At 36.9% G+C, this 13142-nt stretch overlaps 1 protein-coding gene across 4 annotated transcripts in view; it reads left to right on the plus strand.

The window, feature by feature from the left end:
* Positions 1-13142, plus strand: part of RXFP1 (relaxin family peptide receptor 1) — a 68252-nt gene that overhangs the window by 19153 nt on the left and 35957 nt on the right. For 2 of the 4 annotated variants that reach the window (XM_060093746.1, XM_060093756.1), the window contains exons 2-5: positions 4665-4763; positions 8575-8680; positions 9370-9441; positions 12496-12567. In XM_060093746.1, the coding sequence (XP_059949729.1) occupies positions 4685-4763; positions 8575-8680; positions 9370-9441; positions 12496-12567 (329 nt within the window). In that variant the 5' untranslated portion in view covers positions 4665-4684. Of the gene's footprint in view, positions 1-4664; positions 4764-8493; positions 8681-9369; positions 9442-12495; positions 12568-13142 lie in introns of those variants that run through there. The other 2 variants (XM_060093736.1, XM_060093727.1) reach the window with 2 other exon arrangements.

Genomic DNA, 13142 nt, shown 5'->3' on the forward strand with positions numbered 1-13142 from the left:
TTTGTTTGAAGATGCTGCTATTTAAAAAGAGATCTCCCCGCAAAATATATGCTCTCACTTGGAGAACTATAAGCCGTCTTGTCCTGTTTCCTTCTGCATTCTCAAATTCCCCATCACCTCTCTTTCTCTTTTCCCTCTCTTTTCAACTCTGTGTGTGTGTGTGTGTATGTGTGTGTGTTGAGGTACAATGAGGTAGAAAAGGAGAGAAAAGAATAAGATTAAGAAAGAGACAGAGGAGAGAAGTGGTATAAATAACTACATCACTTGGGTTTGTTGGACTAAAGTGTTGCAACTACACCAGGTATAATGAACCCCTTTAGAACAGATGTTAAACACCGCACCACCTATTACTGGTAAGAATGCAGCAAATTGCAACAGTTCAGTTGAAAAGCTCAGTGAAATACAGGGCCTGCTGAAGAACAAGAGAGAAGGAAAAGCAACGTCTTCTGGCGGTCACCCAACCACTCTGTCTCATGAATGTCACAGCAGCAGTGAGACACCGCCTGCGGATACAGGCCCAGCCCTGCAATGCAGCACCTCACCTGAGTCCCATCGCTGTGTTCTGAGGTCCAGGAGGATGGGTCAGGACACGAATGTGAGCATGGGCGCCCTCTCCCCCTCCCCCAACCAGGCCCTGGCAGCCTGCGGGGTTGAGTCCTTCAGACATTTCCACCCTCGCTCTGTAGATACACAAAAACTCGTCTGTAAAAGTAACCAGTGCCTCAACATACCCAGAGCCAAAAGACTTCTCTTACCACGTGTTTCATCTGTAACGTTTATAAATGTATAAAAATTCATAACATTAGTATGAAAATTATTTTTAATTTTTTTTTTACAAATGATTCACAATAGTTCCATTGATCCATGGATAATAATAATGATGGGCTTAAATTCCAGTTAATAACTACTTCTGGTTGTTAAATAATTTTTTGTATAATTCACACAATGCTGATGTAAGCGCCTCAAGAATGGAAATGAAACAGGCAATAGAACAATAAATAGGTAACAGATAGTAACAGCTAAATATTTAAAGACAATGTCGTATAAAAGTTGGAATTTCTATAAGAGGAATATAAACTGATTCAATCATCTTTGGACCTAGAAAAGAAAACATTAAAATAATGGTATTATTTTAATTCTTTGGTTATTTTTAATAATTCTGTTTCTTAGTCAAATCACTTAAAGTTCTCAGAATCCGTTTTTCCATCTGTAAGTAGAGTTCACAATAATGACGAAATAAAGTTACTAGGGGAGTTGACAAGTTATTTTCGTCAAGTAAAGTAACTAGCAGGCCTCCAACAAAAAAGTAACCTGGTCAGACAGGAGAAGGGATCCATTTATGCTGGGCAGGAAGGCTCAGTGGGATGAGGATTTAGGGTTTGCAAATTCAACTGAACACATTCAAAAGTCCCATTACAATTCTCAGGGTCCCTCTCTTTCCAAATCAGTGTCCTAATGTGCACTTAAAAGACAGGACAAAATGTGAATTCAGCTTATGTTGTAACCTTAGCAACCCACTGGATCAGATTCTATCTGAGTTCTGAGGTCCCAAGAGATAAAAGGTTATCTTAGGGTAGTCATGGCCGCTCCCTGGTTCTCTGAATTTTCTTGAACTGATGACATCATACCCTGAGCTTGTCATTTTCTTTCCTTAATCTCTCCAGGGCCATCTCCATAGTCATCTCATTCCACAGCCCTTGACATTTCCCATTTTCATTCTGATGAGTTACCATAGCATCCACTTTGCCAGAGTGTATCCTTCGAGGAGGCTCATAATCACAGGAAGCCAAGAGTGATCATTGAAACAACTTTTTTGGGTTGCTGTGTGCCATAAACTATGAAAGTACCATTTTGTAATGGTGACAGGACTACCATTATCTTCAAAACCATCCAGGTCAGATAAACAGCCCAACCTTACCATCCTTGAGATTCTGTTATCTGCAATCCCTTCTGGAAGGAAGAAAGAGAAACCACTCTAGATTTTTTTTTTTTTTTTTTTTTTTTTTGCTTAAGAAAAAAGAGATTTCATACAGAGAAGAATGTGTTTATAGAAGCATTATAAAGACAATAGAAGCAAGAGTCAGGGGTGAGGGAAACACCACCATAGTTGCAAGCATCTGCCCCATTACTACTGCTCATCAGCTCCTCACCCAGGAAGCTGGAACCTGAGACTGGTCACGATAACTGCCCCACCTCCACTAGGTACCCACAAGACTGGTGTCCACAAACTTCCAGTCTCTCAGGAGTGAGTCCCTTTGGTAGAAGCTTTTCTATAACAAGAACCTGAGCTGCTTGGGGTCTGGACAACATAGATCTAAGTTACCAGCTTCTGAAGAACAAGAAAGCATTCTAAACCGAAGATAGAATGCAGAGGAAGAAAACATGCACTAAATCCCACAGTCGCAAAAAGCTACCGTCTCTATTTGCCTGAACAAGCTCATTCTTTCAGATTTCCTTCCCTTCCTCCTCTTACTCTGCCTAAGGTGCCACCTTCTTTACAATGTCAAGGGTCAGAGAGGCACCTTGACCTGGTTCCTGGGTGTTCAGAAGCTGAGATTTGCTGTTTCTGGGGTGCTTCTCTTGTCCACCCAGTTACTGGCACTCAGCTGGAGTCTCAGGCTGACATCTGCAGTTGGTAAACTTGAGGCCCATCAGTCATCTCTGAGATATCATAATGATATCATTGAGACATCATAATAATATCATTGAGATATAATAATATATTTGAGATATCATTATACTACTTTGCTACTGGTGTTTATTTTGAAATCTTCTGTAATAAAGAAGTTTTAAAACTAATAAGTAATACTAAAGGATGGAAACTGCTATAAATACAATGTTTAAATAGTCTATCTTCTTTCCAGTTTGTTTTTAGTGGGACTTTAATAGGAAGTATACTCTTACAAGCATACATAGCACTTATGTTAGAATACCTTTCCTTCCCCAAATGTAATCTTCATGGAAGAGTTAATGAGCCGTGAAAAAATAAGAAAATAACATGGAGATGGAGGAAAATTGTACAAATTATATTTAATCAGATATGAGCATATTCCAAAAAACTTAACTTTTCTGTTTTGAGCAGTTTGATAGATTGTAGGGACCATTCACCAATCCAGAGAATTTAGGAGGAATAGCAAGTTTACATGGAGACAGTTAATGTGTTCTTTTTGGAGAATGTTGTGTTTGAGGTGCCTGTAGTGAACTGATCCCATGTTACACAAGATAAAGTGCAAGTTGGAAATATAATTTGGAAATCCTCTGATAAGTGTTAAAACCATGGATATGGTTGTCAATTTCACCAAATGCACACAACTAAACAAAATTGTACTATCTAGACTCGATCTCAGGTTTGAATTATACATACATGGCAGAAATAACTTATAATAAAACAGATGCCAGATTTAATAGTAACTTAAAGAAATAGGATAAACTTTTATCATTTCTATCACCTGTTTATATGTTTATGAGTCCCAACAGTGTCCTGAAAAAATGTTAGAACCTCTGGAAAGGATCCCATTCAAACCCACCCCCAACCTGCAGTGGGATGAAGGCTGGTACCATCTGCAGATGATAGAGAGAAGCTGCTCCTGAACCCCCATTCACATCCATTCTACCTCCTGACTGGCCTCATGTCTCGTTCAAAAATAACTGCAAGGTCATGAGGAATCTTGTGGAGAAAAAAAAAATTTTCCCCCCAAATGAAGAGTTTTACTATTTTTTGTTTCACTTTATTTAAAAAATGATGAGTCTAATATCAAAATCAGAAAATATAGAAAATATGTAAGCACTCAGAGGATAATCACTCAACATGATCCGTGATACCACAGTGCATTAAAAAAAAAAAAAGAATGAGATTGTGCTGGTCAGGTTTTTTCTTTTTCTATTTAACAATCATGGCCATCCATCTCCCATGTTAATGCATCCATCTCCAACGTCAGTTTACAGGATTGAAGAAGATTGAGGGATTTATAAAAAAGATGCTAAGAGCAGTGTGCTGTGTTTCAATACATCTAAAGTACTGTTTGTTACTGCTATATTTAAAATAGATAACCAACAAGGACCAACTGTAGAGCACGAGGAACTCTGCTCAATACTCTGTAATAACCAAAAGTACTGAATTTCAAATTAGAATTTGAAAAAGAATAGATATATGGATACGTATAACTGAATCACTTTGCTGTACACCTGAAATTAACACAACACTGTTAATCTACTAAACTCCAATATAAAATAAAAAAAAAAATTTTTTTAAGTTCTGTTTGTTGAAGTGTGGTTCAAAAAAACACTATGTGCTGAAGAATCACCTCTAATGCCTGGTAAAAATGGAGATTACAGGACCCATCTCAGGCCTATGAAATCAGGATCTCTAGGTGAAGGGCCCAGAAATTCTCATTGCTGACAAGCTCCCAGATGACGTTCCTCTGTTTGTCAATCACTCATTATTTTTGTAATTAATTTTTATCAGAGTAGAGTTGATTTACAATGCTGTGTTAGTTTCTGCTGTACAGCAAAGTGAATCAGTTATACATATACCTGTATCCACTTTTTTTAAGATTCTATTCTCATATAGGTCATTAAATTATTTTAAAGAGAGGACCTGTTTTCCCCAGCACAACAGAATATTTCTGTTCTTGAACTTTTCTGCTCTGTGATCTTTATTTTAGGTGACAACAATGGATGGTCTATGCAACTTGACAAATACTTTGCCAATTACTACAAAATGACTTCCTGGTATCCTTTTGTGGCAGAAACATCTGAATGCTGTAAGTAATCAGAGGGACTGACGGTCCTTGTCTATAGGTTCATAGTAAGACACCATGTTCTTAAAAGTTGGATCCAACATTTTAAAAAATTTATAGTTTTCTATTTGCAAAATTATAATGTTCTAGTAGACACGCAGCCTTAATTTGAGGATTTTATTTTAAGATCACTCAAGGATCATAAGTGCAACAGTAATAAATCATACCAGGTATTGCTGTGAACAAAATTAATGTCAGTCCATCAGGGTTGCTATTTTTCATGCCCCCTTTTCACAATCACTATAAACTCTGATATAAAAGCAACTCTGATATAAAGGAAACTGAAAATAGAAGAGCAGAGAAGCTGTTTGGATTTTAACGTTTGTAAGTGAGAAAGCTTCTGGAGTCTAAGCCATACCTTACAGCTACCAAAAAAGCCTTATTAATTATAATCGGCTACTTTTAGTCACATACCGAAAACTTAAAAAAAACCTGGAAAGGGTCTGTAGGAGGGTATAACATTGAGGATAAACTATAATTTTTTAAGATCAGAAAGATCTATATACATAATTCCTTTTAAAGAAATGTTGTCTATTCTAATAAATTATTCAAATGTAAATGTGTGTCTTAAAGTTGTAATTTTAATCCTAGCTTTTCAAACCTTGGTTAAAAAGCAGGGGTTGGGGAAAAGGATACTTCACTGTATTTTTCCCTTTATGTTCTACCACAAATTGTAAAGTACAGCTTTTTAAATTTTTTTAAATATTTTTTTGACTTCCTTACTCAAAAGAGACTAAAAAAAACTGCTAGCAATCCCCACTTTAAGGGGGTATACATCCCTCCTGTAAGTCTCACAGGTCACTCAGCAATCTGTCTTAACCTCATGTTGTCTTCTTGTCAAATATGGAGATCAGATTGCTTTATCATTAAAGAGCTAAAAACTTTTGGGAAAGGAAAAAGTTAACAGGTATAATTTAACTACTAATACAAGGCAAAAAACTAATGGATTAAGCCATATGATCTCAAAATGTAGTTTTTATTTTCTTGTTTTATTGTACATCTTTTTCTTTTCATTTCTTAAATTTTAATTTAATCTTTTTATATTTCACATTATTCCCAAAAGGATGTTAGGCAATTTACAATAAAAATATGGCTACGAACAGACTTAACCCATTAACATGACATAAGAGACAAAAATTCCATGGTGAGTGGAAAAAGGAATGGAGAAGAAAAATTAGATAAGGAAATCCTCACTAAGAAAAGTTACTGCATAGTTCTTAATTCTGTAGACATTAGGTCAAAGAGGGAAAATAATGGGCTACATAACTTTTTCATAGTCTGGTCTGTAAAGCAAAAATAAACAAAGGGGGAAAACAGATCAAGTTAGCAAGAGAAATAAATTTTTGCCTGATGATGAACTCTGGGAGAAATGTGTCCTAAGTATACTTACATAAGAGGAATGCAGCTACACGAAAAAAAGTTTCAAAAAATACAAAGGCGATGTTTTATCAATTCCTAGTAATGAACAAATATATAATTTTAAATAAAGTTTTCAAGAAAGATAGGGGAGGGATGTAATTAATAATTCAATGTCTTTTTTCAAGCTTAAAAGCAGTGTAAAAATGAAATGGGAGGTGTAATGTAAAATTAAGGGGTTAAACTTAAATTAAGGTTCCTATTGTACTGATTTATTATTTTTTTGTACTGCTTTATTTAAATCAGATTATAATAAGGATTTATTGGAAATTTAACTGAAAATGGCTTATAATACTTTGGGGCTGGATGAAAGAATGTGAGGAATTCACATTTACAAAGTCACCTCTCAAGAACAAAATCATGGAAAACATATCCATCACTAACCAATATATTAATAAAGTTAAAATTTCAAGAATTTGGAAAGTATGGAGATTTGGAAAGAATTGTTTACTCAGCCATAATTTCACCACTCAGAAGCTACCAGCATTAACTTGCTGGTGCATTACTCATCTTTTTTTATTTTAACATAGTTGAAATTTTCTATGCAATCCATTTTTATCATATTTTCAGGTAGCATTTTAGCATAATCAGATTTCCATATTATAAACTTTTCAAAATACTCTATAAGTGACAATTTGTTTCATCCTTCTTTCCTGGTTGGATATTTAGGTGTCATTTTTCCCTATCACAGGTAACCTTGTAATCAGCATATATGGATTACCTGAATTCAGTCTGCATAATAGAAAGGACACACTGGGTTAATGCCAACTTCACTGCCCTCCATTTTTACCTCTCATACTGTCCCTCTCAGGACCCTCGTGTTCCATCCTAACCCTGCGCATCCCTTCCCCACAATATTCACATTAGTAGAGGATAGAGAGAGAGAATCAGTTTTCAGAGCTCCATAGCCAGAATGGTCACTTACAACCATAAACCTGTTTCAAAGTTCTTGGCACAGACTCTGTTTACAAAACACACAAAACCTAAATTATGATCGATCGTGAGCTCTCAGGATCCTGTAGGGAGTCTGCAGAGTTATTTGGGAAGAGAGGGAAAACACCTGTGGCCTCATAGCTGAGCAAAGAGACACCTGACTATTTCCAAGGCTGGAGCCAACCGTGTGCATCACTGTCATCCCCCAGCTTTGCCTCAGCGTGCCTTCTTTACCATGACGATGACATTCTACTCTTCAGAAGCTTTACTGTAAAGGTTATAGATTAAAAGTCTGCAAACAGACAGTTCTCACAAGAAGTTTTGTTTGTCCTATGATGATTTAAAATGTTTTAAGTTAGGCATTATTATTTTTAAGTAGGTAATTATATAGTACAAAACATTGTCTTTCTGGCTTCTTTGAGGAAGTTGGTTGACTTGGCCACAAATGTTCCTGTCAAAATATAGGACAACAGTTTGGAGAAGCTGTCCCACTGGGACTCCTGGGTGCAGTCTCTATCCACTTTGCCTGCCCCTGTAGACGTTCGAGGCTGTAACCTCTGCTCCAAGTGCAGAGTTTCAAAGTAAACGTAGAAAAGAACACACTTCATTGCTCCCAGGAATCGTCCATTCCCCATCAAGTCAGCAGTCAGATGATGTCTATTACTCTGAATAATAATCCCATTTCGTTGCTTAGCTATATGAACATACCACTGCAAGTCTCTAACAGACTTTAGAAATATCAGGTCACATCTTTAGGACTACTGCTATAGCCCTACAAGGTAGTCAAAGGCATACATTCCATTTCCTCTCTCTTTCCAACTCTCATCAGTGAGAACAGAATGGCTATGCATGAGAAATATTCACTTCCTCAAGTGAAGCTGTAGGCATTCTTACATCCCTACATAAGCCAAAAGAAGTCTTTTGAAGAACTCCTGAATTAAAAAAAAAAAATCTACCGGCACTATAGTTCACAGTTGAGTTCTCTTTCTTGCTAGTTAAAAAGGGCTTCGTCTTCCGTTAAAACTATTAATACTTTATTCTTAAACAGCAGCTTTAATATGGACATTAACACCCATCACACCCTGTCCTGTCACCCTGGGACGTAGCTACTCTTCAAGGATAAGAAAGAGCAGATGACGTCATTCATTTTTCAACAAATGGAGAGGGGCAGGCTGCTACTTTTTTTTTTTTTTAATGCATGGGCTGGTAAATGTATATGTTTCCTTATCTTCAAGTTCTAGCATCATTTTAATGTTAAAAGCAAAACTTTGGAACCTTAATTTAAAGCTTTGCATAAATTGCTTATGTAAGACATGACACATTTTTGTATATGATTTTCTTATAGCTTTTTGTTTCTTTCTTTTCATTACCCTCCTGTTCCTGGTCCCTCATCATCCCCATTCCTTACTGCTTCCTCTTTATTCAGTGGTCGGTTCTGTGCCCGTGCAATGTCTTTGCCGAGGTTTAGAGCTTGATTGTGATGAGACCAATTTACGAGCTGTTCCATCAGTTTCTTCAAACGTGACTTTAATGTAAGTAGAAAAGAATGGCTTCATCCTGACAGCCAGAACAGCCCCTGTAAAATTGTATCATAATTCAGGTGTAATTGTCATTATTAATAATGCCTTGTCACTTAAGATGATATCATTGTTCCTTGGTCAATTATAATGATTGCTGATATTTATTTGCATTTATTACATGATAGATCTGACTCTAAATTATTCTATATGTTCACTTATTTAGCCCCTCATAACAATCTTATGACGTATTTAGTATCGCCACATTTTATCTAAACAAAAGATGCAATCAAGTGTATGTGCTGGGCTTCCCTGGTGGCACAGTGGTGGAGAGTCCACCTGCCGATGCAGGGGACACGGGTTCGCGCCCAGGTCCGGGAAGATCCCACATGCTGCGGAGCGGCTGGGCCCGTGAGCCATGGCCACTGAGCCTGCAGGTCCAGAGCCTGTGCTCCGCAATGGGAGAGGCCACAACAGTGAGAGGCCCGCGTACTGCAAAAAATAAATAAATAAATAAAAATACCTCTCAAATAAAATCTCTTTAAAATTTTTTAAATGATATTATGAATACAAGAGTGACATCATGAAGCAAAATGTTTCCTGAAAGCTAGTGTTAAAGTAAATAAAGTTTATAATTATTCATATTGTTTTTAAAAGTAAAGAAAAAACCTTTAAGTAAGAACCAAAATTTACATTTATTTCAGGTCACTCAAGTGGAACTTAATAAGGAAACTTCCTCCTGATGGCTTTAAGAAGTACCATGATCTTCAGAAGCTGTAAGGAAAATTTTAATTCTTAGTATTGAATTGACTAACATTTTTGGCATATCTGTTTCTTCCCACTTCTGCAGAGACAAACACTGCACCACTGCTTAAGTCTAATCCCTCTTTGGGGAATTATTTAGCCATTAGCTGGAGACTACCAGGTAACATTTTTTTTCCTGAGTAATTCTAGAAGCTATCCTAGAAAAATCTCAGATACCTATCCCCAAAGAAACCAGAGTACGTGTGCTATGAACCCTCCGACCACACTCCCCCTAAGTGAAGATACTCAAGAGGTTTTACGCTCTGCATTTCAATGCCCATCTTACAGAAAGATGTAATGACTCCTTACCAGAGCTGCCCTCAAGATTAGATAGAGAAGGGACTTCCCTGCTGGTCCAGTGGGTAAGGCTCCATGCTCCCAATGCAGGGGACCCAGGTTCAATCCCTGGTCAGGGAATTAGATCCCACATGCTACAACTACAGATCCTGCACGTGGCAACGAAGATCCCCTGTGCTGCAACTAAGACCTGGCACAGCCAAATAAATAAATAAATATTTAAAAATAAAAAAGATTAGGTAGAGAAGAATTTTCTTCCATATGTTTGCAAATTCAATCTCTACCTAAGATAGAAAGTCCTTGTGGTTTGAAACCTCCAAGCATGTTTTTTAGGGACTTAATTCCATTTTCACATCTGCCTCATTGGTTTAGTTTTATCTGAAATGCTAGCTTCTCTTCAGTCTAAGATTACCTATGTACTCACAGAATCCATAATGGCCCAGGGGATGGTTAACTGTTATTTAGGTCAACTTTGTGGCTAAATCGTATTGTCATAGGCTTAAACTGTTGGGTTTAAATATTCTGTGCCTGAATCACACTATCTAGAAAATGCCTCAGAATTCCCAGTTTCATTTTACACTCGTTTGGGATTTGTTTTTACACTAGAGACCCCTGGTATACAGATATCATCTATCTGTACTTTTTCTTTAAGATAATAATGATAGAGCAGAATCAGAAGAAAAATTTATCCACTTTGTTTGATGAAATGTTCTCAAAGCTCAGATTACCTGCAGAAAAATATTTCACATCAGAAAATTAAATTCTAATAAAAATGACTTTTCAGAACTGTATTCTAGACATTTATCAATCGAGAAGAGCTTTTCAAAATTAAACCTGATACACAAACTTCAAGAGGATACTTCCTTACTTTAGTTTCTGATTTCTGGAGTAGGAAGAATTTTTCTGGTCTGTAGCACCACCTTATGTCCACATGGTTTAAAAGGAGTCGGGGCTTCAACTCTAAACATCAGGATTCAATAGTTTAGCAATTTTACACAGTGAACATTGAATTAATTCTTGAACAACCAATTTGTTCCAAGTAATAGATCAAAATAGCCTAATTACCAAAAAAGTTCTAATTGGTGATTAGAGATGTACTTTGGCTCCACCTCCAGGCAATATAATCTATTGCTTACTGGAAAATTACAGTAGTTAGAAATAAATGAATAAATACTTGTCAAAGTTTTTCTGTATATTAGTGAGAAAGATGCATTGCCTAGTAAACGACTGGACCACAGCATGTTCTGTGAGAGTGTTAGGTGTATAACAAACTTAACATTTTACAATCAAAGTTAGGTTTCTTGCATGCTGGAGAAATAGGGACTCTCCTTTAGTCAAAATTTCTAATTAACTGAGATCTAGCTCATACTGGTTTATTCCTTATCACTCCTAAAATCTGTGAAAATTATACATAAACTCAGCAAACCCTGAAGAACAATGGTGACCTGCATCAGCAGAAGAAATAAGACTTGAAGCCCTTATTTTTGCCCTCGTTCAAAACCTGGGGCCAGTGTACGTAGATGTGCAGAGCTTAAATGGGTGTGTGGGATGCAACAGCTTGTGCTCCAGGTTCTGTTTCCTTTGACCTCCTGTTAGCTCCAGGTCCAACCTCCATCATGACCTCAGTGAACTCCGCAGCCAGCATACTTCCTTGGCCTTCCAAGCTAATTTATCTTCTTCTAGACCTGATCCTTTTTTGTTGTTTGTTTTTTAATATGAAAACCAAGTGTTACTGTTTTTACTTCTTGTTCCTGGAAATTTTCTTTTAGCAAAAATTATACTTCTGGTTTCAGATGTTTGGGGACTCTTTCAGGCTAAAAATAAGATACCAATGTATGCTTCCCCTAAAACTTGTCTCACCCTCTACATTCTGGAATATTGTCGATCTTCTCAGTCGACCTGATTCTTTCTATTTCTGTTTTTCTCTTTTGTCATATATATTCTTGGTAAGTTTCCTCAAACCATTTTTGGAGCGAAACTTAGGTGTCAAATTAATACAATTCAAGTTGGCTTGCTTGGCCAATTTGTGGTTTACATGGAATATGGTTTGGGGTCTTAACAATGTCACAACCTTGTAGTTTTGCCAACACTGTGTTGAATACTGTCAAGTTTGTAGAATTATAGCAAAAAGTGTTAAAAATTTTAAAAGGCTTCTAGGCTTGTTTGATTAGTGAGTGCATTACCATACACTAAAACTGAATTTTCACTCACTAAAAATTCAAACATTAAATTTTAGCTCTCATGTGTCTACCTTTATAACTGGAAGTTCCAAATAAAAACTAGCCTAATCATATGTGAACTTAATCAAGAAACAAAATGACATGATACCCAGCTCTGCTAAATTATTTTGTTATGTTTATCTTTTTTAATTTTTAAGAATTTTTTGACATTTCCTCTTTCATTTTTTAAAAATTTTTATTGAAGTATAGTTGATTTACAATGTTGTGTTCATTTAAGGTGTACAGCACAGTGATTCAGTTATACATATATGTATAAATATATGTATTCTTTTTTGACATTCTCTTCCATTATAGGTTATCACAAGATATTGTGGTAAAATACGGACAACATAAAATGTACTGGCTTGACCATTAGTGTACGTTCAGAGGCCTTACATACACCTGCATCTTTGCTGGGCTATCACCATCATCAATCCACAGAACTCTTTTCATCTTGCAAAACTGAAACTCCATTTCCTTACGTTTTCCTTTTAATAATCATTTTCACAGGTGCCTGCAAAACAATAAGATTAGATCCGTATCTGTCTATGCTTTCCGAGGACTCTACAGTCTTACTAAACTGTAAGTACCAACACCAATTAGTCTGCCCGTCCGTGGTGGCCTGCCAGCCCGACACATCCCACCCAACATGGCCCTCCCGCCCACGACAGTGCCCACGGGACGAGCAGACAGTGGACGGTGCAGCACAGCATTGGGGCCAAGGGCATGGGACCCTGAGTCACACGGGCTGCAGTCCCAGTCCTGACCTCACTACTCACTGGGTGTATGAACTTGAGAACTTAGTTTCCTTTCTAAGCATCAGCTCCCTCTACCGTAAAATGCAAACTACAACAGTACCTACCTCAGGATTGTTGTAAGGAACGAATGAGAAAATCCGTGGGAAGAGTTGGGCACACTGTGCCGGGCACATAGTAGGAACTCAATATACATTAGCCGTGGTGACGGGAATGAGGATTGAATGAACTTTATCAACATGAGAAAGCCTGGTGATGATTAAAATTTATGAAGGAAAAAACCCAAAGACTTCTCCAGTTACTCTTTTCCCACTAATTCTTTTACAAATACATAAAGCATTATAAGTTTAAAAGAACAAAGCTTTTTTTTTAAAATTATGGTAAAACATATGTAACAAATTT

The sequence above is a fragment of the Mesoplodon densirostris genome, chromosome 1 (assembly GCF_025265405.1).
Source record: "Mesoplodon densirostris isolate mMesDen1 chromosome 1, mMesDen1 primary haplotype, whole genome shotgun sequence".
NCBI lineage: Eukaryota > Metazoa > Chordata > Mammalia > Artiodactyla > Ziphiidae > Mesoplodon > Mesoplodon densirostris.